This window comes from Rhinolophus ferrumequinum, chromosome 7, assembly GCF_004115265.2.
Source record: "Rhinolophus ferrumequinum isolate MPI-CBG mRhiFer1 chromosome 7, mRhiFer1_v1.p, whole genome shotgun sequence".
NCBI lineage: Eukaryota > Metazoa > Chordata > Mammalia > Chiroptera > Rhinolophidae > Rhinolophus > Rhinolophus ferrumequinum.
This window is the reverse complement of record NC_046290.1, coordinates 74,092,660-74,119,998: the sequence shown is the minus strand read 5'-3', so window position 1 is coordinate 74,119,998 and position 27,339 is coordinate 74,092,660. Positions and strand designations below refer to the sequence as shown.

At 32.9% G+C, this 27,339-nt stretch overlaps 1 protein-coding gene across 1 annotated transcript in view; it reads right to left on the bottom strand.

Moving 5' to 3' along the window:
• The window catches only part of MAN2A1 (mannosidase alpha class 2A member 1), a 164,725-nt gene that overhangs the window by 66,953 nt on the left and 70,433 nt on the right, over window positions 1-27,339 (bottom strand). Inside the window, exons 8-12 of the mRNA XM_033110404.1 lie at window positions 24,519-24,696; window positions 18,804-19,006; window positions 15,804-15,986; window positions 10,043-10,157; window positions 8,725-8,792 (exon numbers count right to left, since the gene is read on the bottom strand). Coding sequence (XP_032966295.1) covers window positions 8,725-8,792; window positions 10,043-10,157; window positions 15,804-15,986; window positions 18,804-19,006; window positions 24,519-24,696 — 747 coding nt within the window. The remainder of the gene's footprint in view (window positions 1-8,724; window positions 8,793-10,042; window positions 10,158-15,803; window positions 15,987-18,803; window positions 19,007-24,518; window positions 24,697-27,339) is intronic.

Below are 27,339 nucleotides of genomic sequence, written 5' to 3'. Positions count from 1 at the left end.
CCTATTTCTTTGCCACTCTGTAGAGCTTTTTCATAGATTTCATATGACAACTTTCCCTTTACTTTCCCTCATACGAGGAACAGCTGCCAAGACCCTGTGATGATAAAGGTACCCTCGGTCTTTATTCTGATATTAATTGAAGTCTCTCTCTTGTCTAGAGTTAGTTTATTTGACAAATATTTCTTGTGCCAGGTATTTGCCAGGGGATTCCAAAGCAGACAAGTTCCCTGACCTCACAGAGCTAGTATTTCAGCAAGGGAGACAGACAACAAGAAATAAACAAAATCATGGTAATCATGCCTGAAGGAAGGAAAGAAGATGCAGTAATGGATCAAAGAGTGAGTGAATAGTTAAGTTCACATGCAGATGCAGCATGACTGCAAGTTCTCAGAAAGCTACCGTCCAAGGTGGCTATGCCAGTAGTAGTCACTGTTCTAGATCAGCTCTGGTGCTCTGAACCAATGGAGTATTCAGCAAAGAGTATCACGGTATTCTTCTGAGCATGCCACCATCAACAGTAATTTCCTTGAGCGGACACGTCCCAAGATCGGTGTTCTACCATCAATTGCCCATTTGTTCCTGCCTATTTTATTTCTAGCACAGTCAGTCTCCAAAGTGGTTGCAAAATACAACACAGTACAAGCCCTCTTATCAATATGATTAAGGCTGGCAAGAGATCTGATAACTGAAAGAGAAAAGTTGACTTGAAAGTAAAAACTAAAGTAGGACGTCATATACGTGTGTATATACATATACGAACGTCTGACAATTAAGTTCGAGAACTTGTTGCAACGATGTTGCCAACCTTTCTCAATATCAGAGGGATTATTCATTATGAACTTATACCAACTGGACAAACAGTTAACCAAGTTTACTATTTGGAAGTGCTGAAAAGGCTGCGTGAAAAGTTAGATGACCTGAACTTTTCACCAATAATTCATGGCTCTTGCATCATGACAATGCACCAGCTCACATGGCACTGTCTGTGAGGGAGTTTTTAGTTTTAGTAAACAAATAACTGCATTGGAACACCCTCCTTATTCACCTGATCTGGCCCCCAATGACTTCTTTCTTTACCCAAAGATAAAGGAAATACTGAAAGGAAGACATTTTGATGACATGAGGAACATCAAGTGTAATACAATGACAGCTCTGATGGCCATTCGAGAAAAAGAGTTCCAAAATTGCTTTGAAGGATGGACTAGGTGCTGGCGTCGGTACATAACTTCCCAAGGGGAGTACTCTGAAGGTGACCATAGTGATGTTCAGCAGTGAGGTTTGTAGCACTTTTCCTAGGATGAGTTCGCTAGCTTAATTGTCATACCTTGTGTGCATGTGCGTGTATGTGTGTGTGTGTGTGTGTGTGTGTGTGTGTACATTACCATAAAACTTACAAATGTGTATCATTTCCTAATCTGCTGCTATAAGATCAAAGCTTCTACTTTGACTATGGGATTACTAACTGGAGTCCTGTGTCATATTTCCTGCATAATCATACATGTGATAAATCATCTATGGTTTCTACCTTAGGTTTTTCTAAAGTTGACCAAGAACTTAAACATTTTAGAAAATATTAAGCAATCTGAGTACATATTTTTTCTACACCTTTATGATTTTTTCCAAAATCTTTCGTAGGCATCTTGCCAATATTTATCAGTGATTCACTTTTGTTGAAAATTTCCAAAGCGTTTAACTTCACATAAAAAAATAATTTTTTTTGTACGTTCATAAGTTACAGAAAATGAAATTGTGAGAGAAAAATAACAACAATAACTAATTTGGGAATAAATAATTGATTCATAATGATAGAAGAAGTCAACTGAAATACTGCAGGGAGACGTGTACCAGCCTGCTAGCTAGTACGCAGTTAGCAGCAAGGTTAAGGAACATTGGGAACAGAAAAGGAATAGAGAGTATCAACTGATGTAGTTGGTCAGTTAAGTGGAGATTGGTTAATAGAGATCTGAGGCAGAGAGGATGAAAAGAAAAGCATAGCTACCTATCTGTTCAACATAGCGCCCTCCATACAGAAAAACATTTGTCTTATTTTTCTGGTTGATAAAGCACCAGAATTTCAAAGCCACGGGGGTAGACATTTTGAAAACGAAAAGTAATCAATCTCTATACTTGATTTTAGAGACCTACACATTGCTTTCACTTCTGTTTATCATTGGTCAGTGAGTTAATTGCATTTTTCAGTCCAGGTTGATCAGCTTTATAGTTTATGAATATCTTAGATTGTGGCAATAGGTTGACTGCCAAATCAAGGTTCTGGTGTTCTTCTGATTGTTCATCATCTTCTGTGTCTTCATGAGTTTTAATAGGAAACTGAGAGTCAGTCTCAGGGTCCCTAGTCAGTTATCATATAAAATGGAAGTGTCAACTTCCATTATATATGTATAATGGAACTTTTATATATATGTATATATATATAACTTTATATAACTTTATATATAACTTCATCTAAGTCAATGTGAGGTTGAAACAGTATTTCAAGAATTAATACTCATCATTCCTGATATCATATAATAGAAATGTTAAGGGTGAGGAGAATATTGTGGGAAAGGTGGAGCCACTATTGGACAACTCCCCAAAGGCCTTTGTATTTCCCTGAAACAAAAAATCAGGCAAAATGCAAGCCTGTGAATTATTGATTTAGAAGGGCAAACATCAGATATGATTATTTTATGTTGCTACCCAAACATGATTGTTCAAAAACCAGTTCTAACAACTAGGGAAAGAAGTTGCAACATAAAATTAACTAACATATCATGTTGAGAGTATCTCCAATTCCCTAAGAAACTTTTGGTTATTTAAATAATGTACTATATTCTATTCAGTCTTTTGGATAAAACATCCTTTCTAAAAATACGCCAGGTTACAGACAGGCTGAAATGTATTTCTGGATAATCAGAGAACTGTATCTTAAAAACGTCAAAGTGAACAAATTACAACTCAGATGGAATGTAGGTGAAAATACACAAATACTTTTCATGAGCAATTAACACTTAAAACAGAAAAGCATCCAGAGGAAAGTTGAGGAACTCATCTTTCAAGTCCAGTAATGAGTATTAATTCATAAATGGACTATGCTATTAATACCCAGACATACCTAGACTAGAATAGCTCAGCTTTGTGTTTTTCTTTTTTCTTTTTTTTTTAAGAGTCTCCAGTACTGTCAGTTAACAACTCCTTCATTCAAAGTTCTAAACTAGCTTTAAACGTATAGGGCATTTCAGCTTCTCTCAGAATAACAGAACCAGTGGAGGGTCCAGACTGTCAAATCCTAGTCAAATCATGTATTCGATTATCACCTTGAATTCCCTTGGGATAATTTTTAAATGTAGCCCGCCAATTTTAAGAGAGGAAACCCTCAATCTCCCTGAGTTTATACATTTATTTTCGTGCTAACTAATAGGAAGACATTTCTATACTTATTTTCTAGTATAAGACAAGATTTGAGCTGAAACCATTATGATCCATGAGCAACAAGCATAGTTCTTACACTAGTTAGCACTGCTAACTTTTATATCTTCTCCAAAGATAAACAGTCAAGCACAAGGCAAGCTCCATCTCGACATTTATCACTCTCTCCTCAGACTCCAGCTTCTCAGACTAGAACCACTGTGGCTGAAGTCGTGAACTCTCAGTTCAATCACAGAGCTACAACTGCTTTTACCAAGTCTATAATACATAATACTGCCAGAATCTGACTGGTTAGAATTCTGTTTTTCTAGAAACGCCATTTCCAAACAACAAAAATAAGGCTCTGAGCTTGTTCTTTTTCACTTAAAACTTACATTTAAACAACTGGTAGAGATATTAGATACTTTCTTAGACACATTCCACCGTGGTATAAAAATATGTTGATGGCATGGTAAACAATGAAAAAATGATCTAAAACCTTGAATCCCATTACACTATCATGCAATTACTGCCAGAAGAACTGTTTGCGATAACAATATTAAAAATAAAAAATGTAGAATCAGGCAATTACTCTATGTCAACAATAACAAAAAAAGTCTTAGGTATAAAAACTGATCTGATAAGGTCAACTCATTGGGGCATTTGGAAATATCTTTTGAACTCATTCTTACGAGTCCCCAAGAATGCAACCTCAACAAAGTTAATTCTAGAAGAATTTTATGAGGCTGAGATGCAACCTAAGGTTTTTTCAGATCTCATGGTATAAAACTCTAAAATTTCAAATGAATAGCTGTCCAAATACTGAGCAAATTCAAAGCTCCACTGAATTACTACTTAATTGATTTTTACTTGAACCAGTAGTAGTATTTTGTCTATTAAGAAGCCTTCTGGCAACTAACCTCCAAATATTAGATGAAAGAATATGTATCACAATACCACATTTTCTGGGGAGAACGTATATCATGACACTGCATTTTCACATAGAATGTGAACAATGTTCTATGCATATCTTGTGTCTGAAATTTAATAGTCTCTTTAATCAATCTAAATGTATTTTAACAAATCTTGATTGAATTTTTACTATGCTGAATATAATACCATAGGCATGGTAGTGGGAACAAATAAAATAGTTCCTACCCTCAAGGGATTAACTTTAATTACACTGGCAAAAATAAGCCAACATTAATTCCCAGCCATATGAGTGTGCCTTTCTGAACCTGATTTTAGATGAAAATTCTGAGCCAGTATTATCATGGGATGAGACTTTGGGCACCTTGGGAGGAGGATGAGTTTATTTTATTTTGTACATGGGATGTATGTGAATTGTGGCCAGTGGGTGAACTACAGTAGACAGTCCCCCGAGATGAACTGCCATTATTCTCTTTGCTTCATGTACGTACTCTTTACATCAAGTCATAGAGATTAATTTCCCTCTCCTTGAATGTTCGTCGATCTCAGTGACTTGCTTGGCTAATAGAAATGACCTTTTAGTAGTAGAAACGAGTTTTTAGGACTTCTGAGGCCAGATCCTAAGAAGCACTGCCATTTCCACCCAGGTAACTTCTCAGAGTTCTGCCTCAGGCAGATTCCTCTGATAACTACATGTAATAAATTAGGCGCATAGAGAAATTGAAGACAAAAGGGCCAGAAGCCATTGCAGTGGTTCAAGCAAAACATAAAGGATGGCTTAAAAACAAGAAACTAATAGGAAGAGATGAGACGATGGATGTCAGTAATGAGTAAAGGTAAAATCTGAAAGAACCTCCAGTTGATGAACTTAAGGAATAAGAAAAGGTGGAATTCAAAGTGGGTTCTGGGGTTTCAGAATTTAGACGACTGAAAAGGAATGATGCTATTATTAATCCAGATTGGGATCCCAAAGGAAAGCACAAATGAAAAAAAAAATAGAGGAAATTAAATTAGAGGTGCTGGGAGGCCATGCAGGGAGAACCATTCAATAAATGAATGGCAATAGAGTACTAAGTGCCTTTTCTGGAATAAAGTACATTTTATATCTGGTTGATGTTTTGAAGTCACCCACGCCCCCAAAACACTGATTTCCGTTGTGTCACCACATAGTTAATGGTTTCTCTTAACCTTAATCCCTTCCTTTTCTGGCCAAAAAAAGAGAGAGAGAGAGATGTAGGATTCTTTACCAATAAACACCTTGCTAAACATTAAAAGCACTTAAAGATAAATGTGTAATGGTGATTTGAATAAATTACTCTAAAACTGAAAAAAAGTTTCTACTTGAAAAATTAAATGTTTAGATTTACAGAAGTTACCTCAGTGTAATTTTGATTATATACCTACCTGGTAGCATTTCAAATTATCCTTTTAAAGTTTAAGGAATTTTTTTTTAAAAGTTCCTTTACACCTCCTCAAACCATGCAACTTCCCTGCCTGTGCTGTGGCAACATTTATTCCCGTCCTGCCTGAAGAGCCCCAATACGTGTCACAGACTTTTACTTTGTATCGTCAGTGTCACCCAAGTCCCTAATCCTGTAAGTCTTTGTATCAAGTTTCTTTACAATTGGTTTCCTTAGGCAGCTATGATCTAGAGAGAAATAGAAACATCTTTGTACATTTAAGGATTATTTAAGCCTAGACAATTTATGACTTGTTCAGGGTGCCCTCACTTTTAACTCTTACTTGTATCTGCTTTCTAGACACGAATGCATACACCATATTGCTCACATAACCTCATGAATTAAATTAGGCAGGTTGACATGTACTATGTCACTATCAGTCGATTATGGACTACTTTTTAAACATTCACAAACTAAATTATGTTAGGTTACGGCTGTAACTAACTGCCAACAATGTGATCAAATTTATTTACAGGCCTTATTTATATCGTATGCGTTTAGATCAGTGTTTCTCAACCTCGTTACATTACAACTTCCTTAAAGACTCTTTTTTAGACATTTCTCCTAATCATCCCCCATACAGTTTTAATACTACACAGGAAGTGTACGAGTATGTGTGTTATGTACTGTATTTATGCTTTATATATTTTCAAACCCCTCAAGAAATAATTGTTAGCCTCCTGGGGAGGACATGTCCCCACTGTGAATGCCTGTTTTATTTAGTTTAATAATTTGTTGCTCAAATATGAATTATACTTAATATCAAAAACAACACTAAGCCATAGAGAATCACAGAAGACTCCTGAGGAATATGAGGAAGAGTCATGGATACACTTCTGAAACTTCCCATTTTAAAGACTACAAGTGAAGGTAATTATTTAACTTCAGTACCTACTACATAAAACTCAAATTATTCCATTTTAAAAGGCCAACATCATTCCTCCATTCTTCACTGATTCTTACTGAGAGATTAGTCACTCAGATAATTTGCGTCTAACAAGTAAAACATAGATTTTAAAATAAAAAATATAAGTAGCTCTACTCATGAGGCTCGAAAATACAAAACGGATAATAAAGATAAAAATAAGAATCTAACAATCATAAATATTCCCAATTCACCTAACTATGGAAATAGTAACATTGACATTTGGTAGAAGAGGACTGTAAAGAAATAAACTAAGATGAAAACACTATTTACATATAAATTGTCCATAAGGAAATATCAAAAAAGTGATCAATTTACAAAAATTCTATTTATGTTTATCTATCATTCAAACTCCTCAATATTAGAGCTCAAAAACATATTTCTTTTTAATGAATGTACCATATCTCCTAACTGTCTTCCTCCAGCATAGGTAAGTCTAAATTCTCACTTACTGTTGGCTAAGGCAAGGACAGTATAAGAAAAAGAGAAACCACAAGGTACATCTCTTCCTCTGACCCAGCATGCTCTCATCTCCACTCTATCTCATCCACCCTAACCTGAACCCACAGGAAGACTAATGGGGTGGAGAGGGGGCATAAATTACTTATAGCAAGCATAAGCCATTGTTACAGTCAGCAAACACACAGATGTTCACCCACCAAAACAGAGAAAGGAGAAAAGTGAAAGGGGATTATACCTAAAACCACATAGATTTACAGGCACCACAGTTTATTAGGGACACAATATTTAAGGAAGAGCTATATAACCCCAAATACATCAAAACACTATTTAGTGTGAGACAAAGAAAACATTTTGTAATTTTATAACTGATTTTTCTTTCAACATTAGTATTCTGTCATCCCAACTATGTCATGGCAATCTGAAAGCTTTTAAGACTTCAGCAAGACTTCACACTTAGGACTTAAACTTTCTTTTCAAGTTAATCCCTTCTTTTTCTGACCAAAGGAAAGAGATATAGGATTTATTGAATATTACTTTAGTGATACCTTATTATTACTAAAAAAACACTTACCTTCTTGTCCTTAGGTATGAGCTGTATATATTTTAAGTCTCTACTTACTAAAGAAAGTCAGCTATGGCTTTAGTGTATTCTTAACCAAAATCTCAACTTTATTAACAACTATAAATTTTCTGTACTTTGATTCAATACTTTAAAATCAATATTTTGATTCCATTTATTTTTTAGTAATTTAAATAAAATACACTTAGTTAAAATAATGAATTACTCTTTACAATTATTCTTTTATAATTTGTAAGAGGTGACATTAAATTTCTCAACTGAGACAGTAAAAAGTTATATTACAAAAATACACTGCACATCTGGGTATACTGGGTATTGACTGATTGATATGTGGTCATTAAAAACACATGACTTAGTTAAATAATTGCCAATAAAAACAAAACATTTCTTTGTAAATCAGAGGCACCCATCAATTAAATGCCTCATTTTTAAGTAAACTGAATGCCTTTCCCTATAAGTTATAACCTAATGTAAATCAATAGTGCTAAAATAAGGCAGTTTGATCAGCACAATGATAGTTATCTAGTAAACAATTTATAGGAGGAATACTTATCTTCTTATAATAATTTTCTTTCTTCATTTAAGAAAAAGGTCGGGGAATAATGAAAATAAGGTAAGTAAACAAAAAGTGAATCAAGAAAAATATAATCTAAAAATAATACTACAAAGTTAAAGTAATGTTTATCATAAAGCTACATGTTTATCATCCCATACCAAATATCTGTAAGAAATATTGTTATAATAGTTCCTTCAGCAATCAAAGTACCAAGCATTGTGTTAGCTATTAGCATTGAACATGATACAAGTCATGGGAAAAATCCATTTCTTCAGAAAAATTTTTTAAATTAATAAGTTGAGTAAATGAAAAACTACCTCAAAATATATGTCGTCTAGAGAACAGAATCATAAAAACCAAAGGTCAACTCAGGAAAGTGGTAAAAGTTTATGAGAAATGTATTTACCTTGGCTCTGCACTCAGCTTTATTATTTTTGTGTATGGTAGAGAACTTTGTGATTTTTGTTGCAAATCCTATAAAAGTGAACAAAAGAAAAATTATTTTACTTTTAAAACAAGCTTCAAAATTTTCTATGTAACATACCTTACAAAAAATCTTGAAAAGAGTATAATAGGGGAAAAAATCCTCTTTCCAGCTGTATAATGTCCATCAAATTTCAAAATAAATAATTGTGTGTATGTGCGTATTTAGACATCAAGCACAGTGTGTTACAGGGACTAGAGCCCATAATGGGTAGTTTCAATTAGGAACCAAATAAATCAAATAAATCTAGTCCAAGAGATAATTCTGCAAAAAGTTTTACTACTTTACTTTTGTATAATGTTTCATATCCTTAAGAAATATATGTCCATTTATTCCATTTTTAACTTTAATATGATAATTTATAATCATGATTTGATTACAAGCATTAGTACATGAAAATATCTCTAATTCCACACATCTGTAAGCTCATATTACATGTAAAAATGTCAAAGTCTATCATTCACAATAGATTCTAATGACAAATAAATTACAATTTAAAAATATCTGAGTGCCCAAGTGGAAGTGTAAAGAGGGTTGCAATCAACTATTTTTCTCAATGGTTCTTCCTTACTACAGAATAGCATGCTCCTCCTTTCAGAGTAGGTTCTATTTTATTAGCTCATTTGATCCTAATAACAACCAAGCCAAGGTGGATAATATCATCCCATTTGACAGATAAATGAACAAGGGCTGACACATGTTAAGTAACTTTTTCAAGGCCCATGCAATCAGGTACAAAGGTTGAGGCTAACAGTCTTCTAAATCCTTAATCATTGCTCTACTGTTAACACGTATCTCAGCACTGCTCATACACTGCATGGACTCTTAGGATCATTTAAATTGAAGTTTAGAAAGAACAGATTGAGGATTTATAGAAGTTCATATATCAGGGGTATTCTAATTAAAGCCAAACAAAATAAGTAATTATAATGTCTACCTTACAATATCATCTTAGTGTTCTAAAAGCCTGTAATGGTCGCATATCTTGAAATAAGTTCATTATTTTTCATGCTTAGATTAAGGCAGAACAAAATACACACCACAAATCAAATAGTGACACACTTATAGGAATGAAGAACACACAGGTAATTTATATAATGATACAAATTATATCAAAAAATGTGCAGGAAAATAATTATTTCTCAATGTCTCTTTTCACTAAGTTTCGCACCCCCTTTTCCAACCCAGAAAACAAAAGAATCACACAGTTTTATAGTGAATATAAGAGATAACAACTAACCATTTCGAGGACGGTATCAAAAGAGTAAGATTCATACGAGTGCTTGTCCTTCAAAATAAGAAGAAGTGCAGAATGTCCAATTATCTTCTTCAAATTCATTAATGAATGAAAGAGTCTGTGAACCAAAAATTTTACTAATCTAAGCAATTAAAAAAATCAATATGCAATATTTTCAGTCTCTTTAATAATGGTCAAACCACTACCAGTACTTTATCCTGTATTCACAAAGTGAAACCTAGAATGAATCTATAATGAATTGGCTCTTTTTTGGTCCAGAACTAAGTACTAAGAAAAAAATGGTTAATCAAAAGATATCAATGATAAAGATTCATTTAAAATAGAAAACTTTCTGAACATACCTGAAAGTCATAAACATATTTAAAGTATTTATACTTTCTATGAATATCATACCAAATAAGAATTTCCAGCATGATTACTCCAACAGCTTTTTGAAGCAATGATGTGATATTTCACCTTTGAAAAAATCTTTAACAAGAATTGAAACGACAAAAGAAGTCACAAGATTAACTCTCATTCACAACAAAATTCAATCAGTATACACACTTCAAAGAACTCAAATTCCTGAAGAATTCAAATAGGTATTTCGTTGAATTAAGTTTCATGTTCTGATTCAAAAGAACCAGAAAAAAAATAAAATTTTTCACAGAACTGGATAATGAAATTGTCTTTCTCCTTGTTACGTGTCTTGGTCATTGAAATTGTTACCTATATTCAAACTGTATGTTTCGATTTGAGGAACCAAAGGATGCTTATGAATCAACTGATCAAAATCAATTCTGGAATATAATGTCGGTACATCACCAGCTATTGCTGAAGCACTATACATGGGGAAAAAACTTGCTTGAAGTTTTTTTTTCAAGTTCTATCTTACTACTTTAAAGCTTTATAGAGCAGGCATCTCTAAGCAAACTCCTATTGGAGAAATCTGTAGAGAAACATTGTTAATCATATTTGCAATCCATCATCGGAATCAATCTATCACATTTACACAGTGATTATATTATCTTCCCCAACACAGGAAGCAATTTTGGCTTCACTCGCTAAAAACATTTTTGGTGGCAAGCAACAACAACAATACATTGTAAAAGAATTAAAAATAACTTCTTTTTGCAGAGCATTAAGATTACCTTCAAAGATGTAAGTGATCATGTCAAGTTATTAATTAAATACATTTACATAGTAAATCTATAACTATAATATTAAAACCTTATGGATTTGACTTCAGGCCAGCATCCAGATAAATTTCTCATTCTATTCAAATGTTTTCCTAGATGGTAACAAATGTTCTGAGACTAAAAGAGCCTATGAATGAATACAATTCAATTATGGAAACAAGTCCCTCGGTCTCTGTTTACTTTTATTATCTATATGGCTATCTTTATTATGCTGTCTGGACCTACAGAATAAAAGTCATGTTCTCCATCAGCGAAAACCTTGTATGTATGTGTGAGTGTGTGTATTAATACTGTATGTAACAGTATATTACAGAGTCCTAATAAACTGAGTGAATGCCAGGAATCATTGTTCGTATCCTAAAGGCACATATGCAATCTTCTAATGAGATGAGCACTAAAGACTAACACAGCATTCCCCAAATGCTTTCTCAGGATATATAAAAAGATTCATTTAAAACAAAACAAAATTAAACACAGTAATAAATAAGTTTGGAAAACACTGGATAAAACAAAATTTTTAAAAGTTTCACCATTTCATCAGTATGGGATTTCTCTGAGCCTCCAATTTCCTAACGTGCCCTTAGCCTATTATTATGAAACAGTTCATGGAACATCACTTAGAAATCAGTTTTCTAGCTTGTTATCATTGCTGCTGTTTCAAGATGTTATCATGTTTGTCATTCAAAGTTTGATATACGAGGTCTGACAATGAAGTTCGCGAACTCATCCTAGAAAAAGTGCTACATAACTCATTGCTGAATATCACTGTGGTCACCTTCGAAGTACTCCCCTTGGGAAGCTATGCACCTATGCCAGCGCCTACTCAACCCTTCAAAGCCATTTTGGAACTCTTCTTCTGGAATGGCCATCAGAGCTGTGGTCACATTACACTTGATGTCCTGAATGTCATCAAAATGTCTTCCTTTCAGTATTTCCTTTGTCTTCAGGTAAAGAAAGATGTCATTGGGAGCCAGATCAGGTCAGTAGGGAGAAGTGTTCCAATGCAATTATTTGTGTACTGGCTAAAAACTCCCTCACAGACAGTGCCGTGCGAGCTGACTAGTCATGATGCAAGAGCTCCTTAGGGACCAGTTTTGCACACACCTTTCTCATGCCAAGAGTTTCTGTTAAGATTTTCCTAACTGTTTCTCTATCAATGTTTACTTGGTTTGCTATGCTTCTCACAGTCAGCTGATGATTTTGATCCACAATTCGACAAATTTTTGCAATGTTTTCGTCAGTTCTGCTTGTTACTGGCTACCCTGACCTCTCTTCATCAGTGACGCATTCTCTCCCCTCAAGAAAATGTTTAATCCATTTGTATAGTGCCATTCTCTTCACGGCATTATCTCAATAAACTTGGACTAACTTGTCCCTGATTTCACTTTCACTTTTGCTAAGTTTAACAAGAAATTCAATGTTTGTTCGTTGCTCTAATTCAAGCTCATACATTCTCGCCACAGCACACAAAAACATGCAACAACAATAATGAATGCCACTCAGCAAGACACTGCCACACCTTGTCACAAACACAGCTATGAGACACTGATGTACCAAGGTTATGAAACCTTACTGAGCTGTTTGTACAGTGCTGCCAACATAAGCGCACAGTGGCAAGTTTGCTAACGTAATTGTTAGACCTCGTATATGTTAGGGCCCTCACACTTACCCTTTGTTCATTTTTTTCTCCTACCTATCTCATCACAACTTAGGAATTGGCAAATGTGTAGTATGACGTTCACTCAAAAGATGGCGTTAATCAAATGAATTCTAGCGTCATTCATTGTATTACAATTTTAATACAGTTTTTTTCCTTTCTTAAAATGTGTGTACATTTTTTTTGGCACCCTCTGTATAAATATTCAATCTACTGTTAAGAGCAGGAGTCTAAAAAAAAATCACCCTTAGATAGCAGACGAGAAGCTAGATGGGTCTGGAGAAAGCACTGTAGAGCTGTCACACCTGAACCAGTGACTTGCAGACGTCTTTCATACAGCATAAAAATAAGCAGGATAGGATTTATTCTGGTTTGAGTTGCTGTTACCAGCAGCCAAATGCCATCCCTAACTCATATATTTCTTCATAGGGACATATCTGCCAACAGTAGTCAACAGTCCAAGAAAAAGAGAACACCCAATGCTAGCTACCTCTTTGTTTATAATTCTCTCATTTGTGTTTTGAAATTTCCAACTTAAAATGTCGGTGATAACCACTTGATAACTGTTTATGACTTTTCAATGAACTGTGAAGTACTCGCAAAGCAAATTTACAAATACCAAGTACAATTTGAGAATTATTGTTTCTTTTTTCTCTAAGATGCAGTTTTGTACAGGGATGTTTTTATAAGCGAAAAGTAATACCAAACACATGGAGGAACTAATCATGCCCTCTAGAAAGGTGATGAGACAGAAAATGTTCTGTAACTAAACTCACTGACCTATACCCAAATCTCTTTCAATATGGCAGCCAGGGAGAAAGCAAGTAGGCAGCGACTTCTCTTTTTCCTCTGAAGAGTTCTGGTCTGATTATAAGCAGCCTCACATTTAAACTCTCAATAAACCAAGAAGACAGGAAAAAGGTGAAAAGGAAAAATGGAAGATCTGACCTTACTTTCAAAAATGCTTGAAGCCAAAAAAAATATATATATTGCTTTCTGTGGAAGACCTACCAACATCGTTATCATTCAGCATTTTCCACTTTAAGCTCAGCTTAGGCCTCAGTAGATGGATGCCAAATACATTTGCCACAAGAAAACTGAGAGATTGAACATGTATTTTTAAGGGCTCAAGTCAACTAACGAAACCTCAAGAATATTTTTTCCCTAAATTTCTAGAAAAGCAGTCAAAAAACTGCAACAAAATTTAATTAACACTTATTACAATTACTAATATCAGCTGTGGATCTTTTTTTAATGTTGACTGTATGTGCTGTTATCACTTTTCACATATGAAAATATTTATATAAAAATAAAATTACTTTTGAAATCTATAAGAAAATCAGAGTATATTTTTAATTTTTTAAAAAATATCATCAAAGCATACCACTGCTGACAGAAAAAAAAAAATCTGCAAGAAATAATAATCTAAACAACAGTGAAACAACTGTCAAAACAACTTCCCCAGTGTAGGAATCTCCTCTGTACTGATTCTAAAGAATGGTAACCCAAAATCTAGCATGATGATGGAAATCTCACTATCATAAAAGATAAGCCTTTCCAATATTGGGAAGCATGTTTACAAAATCCTCTGCTATTCTGAGCCAAAGCCTATACTCATCGTTTTTAATTATGCATTATGAAAATAACTGGGCTTCTACACACCTCGTTCATGTAACAAACCTTCAAAGAGTTGAAGATGGCTTTGATATTAATACCCAGGCCATCCCTTCTCATCCCAATTCCTTGTATCATCCATATATGACAAGGTTTCTAGGTTCTTCTACCTCCTGGCTATGCTTCTAGGCTTATTCTTTTGTGTCAATGTTCTTCTAAAATATATATATATATATATATATATATATATATATATATATATATACACACACACACATACACACACACACATATATTTGTGTGTGTATAATAAAAGAATATATATATGTGATATATATATATACATATATTCTTTACCAAATATATATATATACATATATATATATATGTATACACACACACACATATATATATGCTTTTAGTATACACACACACACGTATTAGGTTGGTGCAAAAGTAAGTGCGGTTTTTGCAATTATTTTTAACCTTTTAAACTGCAATAACTTTTGCACTAACCATCCAAAAAAAGTATACATATTTTAAGAGATGTTGTCTATGTTCAAGCAGCAGCTCTCCGTAATCATGTGTCTGGACGCTGATGGTAACCATTTTGAGCACTTCTTGTAATTGCAGAAGTCAAACGTGACTTGTATTCATCTTTTGCTATCAGTATATATTGAGTATTACAATTTAAATAGTTTTTCCTTCCTTAAAGTGTGTATGCATTTTTTGGCTGCATATATATATATATATGTATATATATATTTATATATATAAATATACATGGTATTTTTATGCATTTTTTGGCTGCATATATATATATGTATATATATAAATATACATGGTATCATTATATATATATATATATATATATATATATACATGGTATGTGAGAACAACTGGATATGGAATAGGATGAAATTAAATTTCTATACAATAAAGTGCAGTTCTGCATCTCCCTGGATTATAACTATGATTTTGATATGAAATCCTTAGTCAAGAAGGTACCCCAGTTACCACACCATACTTTGGAGAAAATAGGATCACTCTTATAATGTTTTACTACTCCATTTGCAGAAATGCACTGCAATAAAAAGTTGGGACAGACAGTACTTTTTCAACAGATTTCTCAAAAAATGCTTTGAAAATTGGTGTTGCTTTTTTATATCAATACTTATAAGGTATATTATTATTAATGTGGTCTGATATACATTAACAACTTCATCAAAAGACATAAACTTATGACCCAAAATTTAAAATATTTTTTAAGATCACTTTTCAATAATTATATTACCTGGTACCATAATCCACAACCACCCAATCTTTTGCAGTTCCTGTGATAGCATCATGATGTTGAAACAGTCCCAAATTCCTTCTGGCTTCTGTCAGCAACGTGTAAAAGGATGATGAAAGAAATGAACTTATCTTGTATTTCTGAGCTTGTGTCAGGGCGAAATAGTAAAGAATTTCAGCAGCCCTAAATGCATAAAATAGTCATTAATTTTTATTTCAAAACAATCATTTTAATTTACTATCTAAAAGATGTGGCATTGGTGTATTTTCAACTGTAGTTTTTTTAAAAATCCACAATTTCAGTATAAACAATTTATAAGAAAGACATTGATAATAAACACTTTTATAAAAACCAAGGTACCTATCTAATAAATCTAACTTTTCAATCATGAAAGAACATCATGTCCATGTCAATACAAAGAGCCCTTGTTCTAGTTGGTCCTGGAAAGAAGCCATTACCCACTGGCAGCAAGATAGGTTTATTTATGTATAACATAGTGGAAAAATATCTCAACAGGGCAGTAAGAACTGGATAAACATTTCTTGTCCTTCTCTCCAAGAGCAGTGCAGACATATACTTCAGACCATAAACTTCATCACCAGAAAGCCATTTACTCTCATATATGTACATTAAGGGGAGAGGCAGTGGGGAAATGCACAGTCACGTGAGTGGAAGAAGAAGAAAATGATGGCTTGATAGCTTGGTGAGAAGAACTAGTCTAAGTGTTGGATAATTACATACAACAACTATAGAGAATTGAACAAGATAAATTGAAAGATGATAAAACATATGCTATGTTTTCTCATTTATTTTAAAAGAATAAAACACTTTAGCTTAAGAATAGCTTTTCAGTAAAAATATGGGTTTTATAATTTTCCACCTTGTATTTTTTTTTATCAGAGGATATGGTTCAAAACAGGTTTCTGAAAGTTCTTTAAAAAGAGCCATGGCTTATTGGAGTAAAAAATATAAGAAGTTTCCTTATGCAAAACATGTTAAGCATGATGGAGGGAAAAATCAAGGTAGCTTGCAAATGTATTAATATTAAGACATCAAGAAAAAGGAGAGAATTGTAGTGCTTTAAAAAAATTAACCTTTTTTAAATTGTTGAAATAGTGAAGATAGTAAATAACCTCCATTTTAAAATTCCAACCCTTCTGATAATCATAGCAGGAGAATCACTAAATTTGAATTAAAGAAACTGTATATATGTTCATATACATGCATAACAAATATTCCTCAAAATATCTCAAAATGTAAAAAAAAGTGGACTTTAAGAATATTTCTCCTTTATACCTTTCTATTTTACCCAAATTTTTTACAAATGAAGATTAGGATGAATTATCACTATTATTAGACTACAAACTTATTTTCAAATAAGTTAATTACATTATGAAAGTCACAATTATAGTTTTGTTGTTTATTTTGAAGCAGCAAATTTTTAAAACTATATTACCACTAGTAACTACTTCACCTAAATATGTTCAATAAATTAAGATCGAACCAACATTCATAACTCTTTGCCACTAAAAAATATCTGACACTTAAAAATCATTCAGTAGTCCGAGAGAATCTCTACATTATTTAGCATGTGCTTTATTTGCTCTGTTTTTATCATAGATAGTTCAGAAGAACATAACAGATCACTAATTAACATTCTGTTGGGTAAAAATGCATAAAGTATTCATTTTATATAAATGAATATAAGTATTCATTTATAATATATGAATACTATTTTATTATAAATGTAATAATATGTATCCATCTGGCATACTTGTGAATATCCAAAACAACAGTCAAAGATTAGGCTTTTGAAATAATGGTAACAGTAGCACAACAGTAAAATAATAAAAATACACACTACTATTTCAAAGTACAACTCTTGGGAAAAAACTCATGTTTTCTATAAAAAGGCTTTCCAGAATATGCCCTCCACCAGTGCACAGAAGAGGGTAGGTATGATATAACTTTTTAGTTTTAAGACTGATATTCATCATGAAAATTAATCATCATGAAGTCATGTTTGAACTGAAATGAAAATTAATTCGTCGTGCAAATGAATTACTCTCCTGGGCTGCACACACATATGAAAAGCCTCAGGAGTCCCTGGGGTGATTTATCTTGACCAAAAAATGAGACTCAGTTACGTAGAACTGTACACTCCAGTATGATAGCCATTAGTCACACGTGGCTATTTACATTTGAAATAATTAAAATTAAACGAAATTAATAATTTCGTTCCTTGGTTACACTGTTCACATTTCAAGAGCTCCATAGTAATGTGGCTAGTGGCTGGCTACCACACTAAACAGTGAAGAAACAGAATATTTCTATCACTACAGAAAAATCTATTGGACAGTGATAGAAAGTTCTACTGGATAATGCTAGTATAGAATGTTTTTATGTTTTCTATTGACTTTTATGTCTTCTCCATGTCAGGTTTTTTTTTTTCACTCTGCCTCCATCAGTTCTCATCTCTCAAGTTTTATTCTTCTAAGCAGAAAATCACACTTACAATGTGTTTCAAATAAATAAATAAGAACTGAGACGGAGCCTCTAAAGATCGCCCACCTAAAAATTACATTGATTTTAGAGTATGTATTTTTAGGCCCACATTTTGGCTACTGAGAGGCCCTATTTGTTCCTTTTGACCTATGCCCGTTTCCAATAGTTTAGCCTGCCAGATTACTGACCTGTAGACACACATGATGACATCACTGAATATTATCACTATGTGCCAATGATTGAGGTAGTCAATTAAAAAAACAAAGAACACAGAATACACTCCCAGAAAATCTATTTACATAAACTACTTTTTATCCCAGAACAAAAAACACGTAATAATTTGATTTTGCTTTGAAGACATATCTCTGATTGCATTAAAATCTCACAATTCCATTTAAACACAACCTAACCCTCCATAAATGTTGCATATTATGCAAATCTACAAAGGGGCTATGATAGCATAAAAGAAGTGAATAGCTATCTTGGTACATGTACCTTAAATGGGACTCCAATATCCTATCCATTCGTTTGTAAAAGGGTCTGGATGTAAAGTAGCCACTCCAATAATGATCGTCTCGGTCAGCATAAGTGAAAAAATCTCCACTTAGAACAGGGAACATTGATTGGCTATTCTTTCTACTGGATGCATCTTCTTTATCCAAGGCATCAAAATAATCTGATAAAGTCCCAAACTGTATCTATTAAAAAAGAAAAGAAAAGGTTATACTTCAATTATTCAAATCTACCTTAAAATTACTTTTGCACTGAAAGGAAAAGTTAGTAATAAATATTTAAGTTAAGCTTCCAAGTAAAGATGAATATATGTATATATATATAGCTGAGATTTTATAAAACTCAAAAGCAGGGGGAAAAATACTCAGTGACTCTTTCTTTTACTTGCATTAAGTCTCAAATTAAACTAAGAGAAAACTTGTACACCTGAGCAGTTAGAAGAGCTATTTGGATCTACGAACTTCTGGATCTGAAAACTCCTTCCATATAATTTCAAAATGTGCAAGGATTAGGGCAGGGAATAATCCAGAGATGAAATGAAAGATGGCGGAAACAGCAAAAATAAAAGACATATTCTGAGCAAAATGTTCCTGAGCAAAAAGTTCCAGAAGTCTGGAATAAGAGTTTTGAAAGCCATTAAGTATTTGCATATATCATATGCACATACCCTCCCTTGGTCTTCCCTTCCCCCTAGTTTGAATTTCTGTAAGGGAGAAGAGAGAAACTTAAAGAAAGCAAGTCATTAAGAAAATGACCTTTCCTTCTCATCAGGTAACACTGAATAGAGAAGTAAAACACAAAGAGTGACTAGAACTGCAAGGCTGACTGCTCAAACGAATAGGTCTTTCTGACTAACGGTTTAAATTTCCAGTACATAAATCTATTTTTATAAGACCAAACTATTCTATAAACCAAAAGAAAAATGAAACACTATACCAGACCTTTTAGACAGATATTACAACACAGTGTTTTAGGAATAAACCAGAATTCAATAGGGAATGTGTTCCTTTTAATAGAAAGATGCTAATTTTGTCGTTTCCTACCTTACACACACATTTGTCTCTGCGTCCTTCTGTGTTACACCTAATAGAGTTCTAAGTGAAATGCTTAGAAACACAAATGGCAAACAATGGTGTAAGTTTTAGCTATCATTTCCCTATTGCAAACATAAAATTTCAACTGGAAACACAGCAATGATATTAATAAGACAAATATAAGTTATTATAACCTAACTGTTATACAATAAATTTTGTAGCAGCAAAACAGATGATTATCTCTAAATCCTTATGTTTAAATGAGAGTAAAGCAATTTTCAACTATATTTTCTACTCTTACCTTGGCTTCACCAAATACAGTGTGTGTTGGGCAAGATAATCTATTTGTGCCTCAGTTTCCTTATCTATAATGGGGATAATTATAATATCTACTAGAAAATGTTCAGAGAATCAAATAAGACAAATAATGCGAAGCACTTTAAAAAGTTAATAGCAAATAATAAACACTCAATTAGCTAATATTTAAAGTATTACTCAATTACATTCCTAGGGAGCAGAATATAAATATTTGTGTATGTAACCATATAAGAAATGATAGTTACAAATACAAGGAAACGCAGCATTAATTTTACACCCAATAGGTACAGATGAGCTTGGGGAAGTATACATGATAATAGTAGCAAAATATTCATGATCTAAATATTTTTAGGTCCTATAAGGGATTTCTATTAGATAACAAAAATCCCTTTCAGTTTCAAATTTTAGGGAACTATGGCATGTTACATAGTCAATACAATGAACTATATCCTTTAAAAATATTTCAATTAAATTTTGTTATTAGCCACGATGAAAATATTTCCCATTTTGCAATTTCCCAGAACAAAGATTATATAAGAGGCCTACCAGGCTTTCTCACAAACTTAATTCAATTTTAAAGAGTTGAACAATAATCTTCTGTTACAGAGTAGTTTCAAAATAAATTATTTAAAGTAAATTTTTCTATAGAGTCTCTTGGTAGCTCAAATGAAGTAAATATTTGGGACACCTAAAAATACAACCAAATAAAATTACTTCAATGGATTTTACATTAAAAAGCAACAAAGTAAATCTTAAGCATAACCTTAATCTTAAACTGCTCTATCAGGACATCACATAGAAAAATTACATAAATTATTAAATAAGTGATGATAGATGGCAAACTGGCTATCTTTGTTAAAACAATATCAATTTTTTAGCCATCTAGATTCAATTACTCCTGTTTTTCCTTTCACTAAAAGAAAGTAATAAACTTAAGTGTTCAGCTTAGACAAAGTAACTTTAAATACCCAACCAAGAACCGATACAGTTAAACTATACAGAGAAAAAAGATTTTATTTGAAGATATCTAAGAGCAATCAAGGTAACCAGGACTTGAGGGACAAAAAGCTGGAAAGGAAATGCATCAAGTCAAGTTACTGGACACAAGGTTAAAATGCAAAAGTCAGCTATATTTTTATACATGAAATATACCATGATCATGGATTAGATAACCTAATATTTGTAAAGAAGTTAATTACACTCAAATTGATCCATAGATTCAAAACAATCCCAATCAAAGTCTCAACAATTTTTTGATAGACATTAAAAACTTGATTCTAAGCCTACAAAGAACTACATAGAACTAGGAATAATCAATGCAATCTGGAGAAGAACAAAATTAGAAGATTTATACTACGAGGTATTAAGATCTGTTATAAAGCTGGAGTAATTAAAACAGTATGAGATTAGTCAAACAGACAAAATTGAATAGAGTCTAAACACAGATCCATACAAATGTAGTTTCACTCATGATTAATGAGACAAAGATGACACTGCATTGCAGTGGGGAAAGTATGATCTTTTTCAATAAATGGTACTGGATATCCATATGGGCAAATATGTACCTTGATCCCTACCTTCACCCGATTTACAACAATTAATTCCAAATAGACGACAGATCTAAATGTGGAAGGTAAATCAATAAAGTTTCTAGACAATAGTTTCATAAAAACATAATAAGCACTAACCATAAGGGAAAATACTGTTATATTAGATTTAATTAAAATTAAGAATTTCTGTTCATCTAAAGACAGCATTAATTAAGCACAAGCTACATAGTGGGAGATAATATTTGCATAAATTTTATCTGAAAAAAGACTCAATCCAAAATATATAAAAGAACTATAAAAGCTAAAAAAAAGACAGACAACCCAATTTAATTTTAAAAAATCATCAAAAGACTTAAATAGACACTTCACAAAAGGGGGTATGCAAATGGGAATGAACTTATGAAAAGAGGCTCACCCTCATTAACTACCAGGGAAATACAAAATAAAACCATCACATCTATCATAGAGGATAAAAATGGAAAAAACAAAATCCTGACAATACAAAGTCTGAGTAAGGAAGTGAAGCAACTTAAGTCATCATACAATGCAACAACTAGTGCATCTATTTTGGAATAAGGTCTGGCATTATCTACTAAAGTTCAACAGGTGATACTTAACGACCAAAAAATTCCATCTGATTTTATACCCACATAAACTCATACACATGTATACCCAAACATGCACAAAATGTTCAAAGCAGCTTAATTTATCATAGACAAAAACTGGAAACAACCCAAATGTCCATCAACAATAGGTGTATTTATCAAATGAATACTAGAGATATTATACAGCACTAAAAAAGAATGAACTACTGCTATACGCAACAAATGGATGAATTTCACATAAAAAAAAAACAGACACAAAATAACACAAGCTTAAGATTCTCTTGCTAAAAAATTTAAGAAGAGGCAACATGAATCACAGTCATAAGAAGGGAAAATATGGTCACTTTTGCAAAAGTTGGTAACGATTTGAAGGGCATCAGAAGGACTCTTCCAGAGTGCTACAAATGCCTTGATCTGGATGGTGGATATAGGGGCGTTTTTAACCTTGAAAAAATTCTCTGTACACTTATGATTTGTGCACATCTCCTGTATATGTGATACTTTGATTTTAAAATTTACTTTACAAAAATTGTTCTAGTGTGCAAACAGAGGAAGAAATTAGTAAAATATTAAAATCAGGATTTAATTCTTCAGAGTCAGCTAGCAGATCCTTTTATGAACCTCAAAACCATTCCCCAGGAAGGCATATTTACAGATAAGATACCCACATACATACGCCCTCCTCTAATCAAATGTTCATGTATGAGCTTCATATTTGAGGAGATTACAGAGATGATTTAAACATAGTCCCGATGCTCAGAGTTCATAATCTGGTAGAAATTCAGTTGTAAGTATCTTGAATAAATTTGACATTTTATTTAAGTTTTATTTATCTACTTGACAAGTTGTAAGTATCTTGAATAAATTTGACATTTTATTTAAGTTTATTTATCTACTTTACTTAATAAACTTGAATTCTAGGTACATAAAATGTGGTTCATTATCAGCTGTCTAATTTTCTTTTTTAATTGAAATTTGTTGAGGTGACAATGGTTAGTAAAATTGCATAGGTTTCAAGTGTACAATTCTGTAATACAAAATCTATATATCACACTGCATGTTCACCACCCAGAGTCAGTTCTCCTTCCATCACCATATATTTCACCACCTTTACCCTCTTCTACTATCCTCCCCACCCCTTTTACCCTCTGGTAACCACTGAACTATTAACATCACTTCTTTTCTACAGTATTTTCACAGATTTTTCTACTGTCTGAAAGTTAATATGTGAATACAATAAACATGCTAGGTAAGTAGTTTTCTCATGAAAGGTCTCATATGTGAGTCTTGTTTAAATCTTGACTCACAGAAAGCATCTATTAAAAATGCTTTGATGAGATCAGGACAATTTGAATCTATTTGGATATATATTATTGAGTTATTGTTCATTTTTTAGATGTGATAATGGTATTATGATATTATGATATATATTTTAATAGAGTCCTTATTATTTAGAGATAAATACTGAAATGGTTACAGATGCAACTATATGACATCTGAAATTTGCTCCAAAATAATCCTGGGGAGGGGGTGAGATGCCAGTGGGACACAGGTGAAATAAAAGTGACCTTGAGTTGATGAATGAATCATGGATGCAGGGGGGTGGGGGTGGGGTGTATTTGTACTATTCTCAAAACTCTAGGGTATATTTTGTGTTATTCTCAAAATTTTAGGGTACACTTTAAATTTTCCAAAACAAAATAGTAAGAACTATAGGCAAATGATTAATTTTAGAAATCTCATCTAAGAAAAATGCTAGTGTGTTCTCTGGACACAAGACATTTGTTTGCAAAATTCATGACATATTCATCTGCATCTGCCAGTCACACTAAATCACAGGATGGCATTGTCATAGAGAAAGAACAAACTGTCAAATGCTAGTAGAAAAACAGGATATCACTGAAAAACGAACATCACAACTTAGTATAATAGGCATATGTTTTCAACCACATAAAAGTAATGGCACTCTTATCTTCACGGAGTGTTAGGAAATGGGAAACTTTGGAAATGGAACTAGAGTACAAGGTAATTTTTCTCTTAATGAATTACACTTTTACATAAGAACTACATATTTTAAGGAATACTGGGATGCGGGACAAAGAAACTAAGGCAATTATGTTTAGCCTCATTTAATAGTGAAGGCTCAACTTCAAATACAGTACATATTATAATTAAATATTTTCTCATTACCTTAACATTATACTGAGGTTGAGAATTCATATAATCAAAAAGCAGCTGATAATTCTTAAACTGATGGTCCCATTCCGTGCGTTCAGAGTAGCGGAAATCATCTCCTAGTGGGGCCAGGAGAACTGTGGTACGGAAAAGCTTTGACTTCTTTCGGTACTGATCTAGAAGCATCTCAGCCCTTCAAAAGAAAAAAGGGAAAATACATGCAGTATTTAGAAAAGAACAAGGGGGCAACTCATCAAAAAGTGTATTCTGTTAAAATAAATTACTGTATATTTTACCTATATTCTGTTAGTATGATTTATGAGGCAATTTTTAAAACTGTCATGCTAATTTTCATTACCTATTTAAAATATTCAAAAATTCTTATCAGAGATTAAAACTTAAGAGTTTTCCAAAGGATTACCCTTAGAGAAATAAAGTCACCTACCAACTTTGGCATATAATTATTGGGGGCATCATCAATGCTCCCATAAAGGCCAGCCAGAGAGACTGGATCCCAGATAGGCTGTGTTTTAAAATAATTTAGTCAAAGAAGAAAATAAGGATTTTTCATCTATATGAACTTTGTAATATCCCTTTCTCTAACTGAATCTAAAATTGCCTGATTAAACATAAGAAAGTATATATTTTTTTAATGAAACCAGTTATAGAACTGTATTTCCTTTTCTAAAGGAAGAAAATCAACTCACTACCTGTCATCAATAATCTGAGTATCTGTCATGCTGTCCTTCTCAATACAGATCAACAGATAAAGCTTAGGAGTTGACTCAGCTATTCTGGTTTACCTCCCTGGGCTCTAACCCATGACTCAAAAGGTCAGCTAAACACAATGCGCTAATATGTTTTTATTTCATATTCTGCAGAAAACCCTTTGGGAAATGCTGAATTGGGCACCATTTGAGGAAGTCTGAAAATACAAATCAAGAGGAAGGGCTTGTGAAAATAAAATTAAACAAGCAGATGAACTAGAGTAGTTATATCCATGTTTATAATGCCAAATCTTAAGAAATTAATGATAAATGACAAATATGCTTTTTACCCAGTATTCCAATTTTCACTTCAAGGATTATCCACCCATCAGTACATTCCAATGTACAATATAAAAACTTATCAAGAAACTCAAAAAACATTAATGACAGAAAGAGGCATTTTATAGAAATTATGAAAAAACATTTAACAAATTGAGAATTTTATATAATCTTTTTATACTGATAGTCTATGAAATTGCTTTTTAAGTATTAAATTATTAGCAAAAATTTAATAACTTGGTAAAATATAACTGTAATATTCTTATATAACATATAATGCTTAGCTTTCTGAGATTAGCATTAGGGGGAAGGACTTAATTTTTACTAGTAATTTACTAATATTCTGTGCTTACCAAAAACAATTTTAGATTATTACTTACACTAAAAAAAATACATACAATGAGAATAATCACATAAGACCAAAAGAAATAATAGAAATATATATATACATATATGTATATAAATTACAAATATAAGATATACTATGACTAAGCATTCAACTAGATTCCTCAGGCAACCGGCATAAAAAAAGGATATGCAATCATTTAAATGCATCCCAAGGTTTACTACTAGATATACCATATCTTGCATGTATGTGTATAAAATACATGAAGGGAAAGAAATCACAAACATTAATGATGTGTCTTTTCCATTCAACATCTATCCTAACTCTCAAACTCCTGCTCAGAAACTGTCAACACTGGGAAAACCAATGGACCAACCTACACCACCTGGCAGGCAGTAGCTACTCACTAAATACAGAGAGTGCCAAAAAAACATATACACATTTTAAGAAAGGTAAAAACTATTAAAATGGTAATACTCAATGTATACCGATAACAAAAGATGCGTACAAGTCACGCTTGACTTCTGCAATTACAAGAGGTGCTCAAAGTGGTTACCATCAGCGTCCAGACACTTCTGATTACGATGAACTACTGCTTGAGCAACGCTGACCAAAGTGTCCACTTGTATACATTTTTTTGGCACCCCCGGTATATAGTAAACTAACGATGAATGAATTCACCTACATCACATTTGAAGATGAGCAACTGCAATTTGTTCTTCACTTAGTCTACCAGATAAGAAATGTAAACTTAACTAGAACCGAGAAAAAGAAATAATTCCCTGAAATATGAAATCATCTGACATGTAAATCATCACCATATTAAACTACATGGCACTAGACCAAAAATTGAACTTGATGAAGAATGGTATTTATTTACAAAGTAGAGAAACCTGCTGAACTGAACGTATCAAATGTATCACTTGTATATTATAAATATTTCATTTTCTTTTGGGTGTTAAAAAGGCAAGTTCTGCCATGCTGTTTTTGATCTCTATTTATCACAAAGTCAAAAGGAAACTGATATTTAGACGGGAACTAACTAACCAGCAGGGTCAAGATTTCAAGACTTACAAGAAGTTTTTAAAAAAATCAACATAAATATTATATATATTCATTCATCCTATGTCCTCAGATGCCTGGAAACCACTCTCAGAATCATTGGAACTGACTGATCACAAAGCACATTTTTAGAGGGCAATCTTTGAAGGGTTAGATGACACAATAAGAAGCTTACACAATATAGCTCTCGGGAACTCTCTGCAGTAGCAAGAAAAGAAAAAGGGGGCCTCACAATACCTATGGGTGCACTGGGACTCCAAAGGGAAGCATTTGGCTACCCTTCAAGCGGTTCCCTATCCCTGACCACTTGAGCTGAGAGGAGTAGTGTAAATACCCGATTCAGTGAAAAACAAGTATTTTCCCAAGTAGACAGGCAAACTCC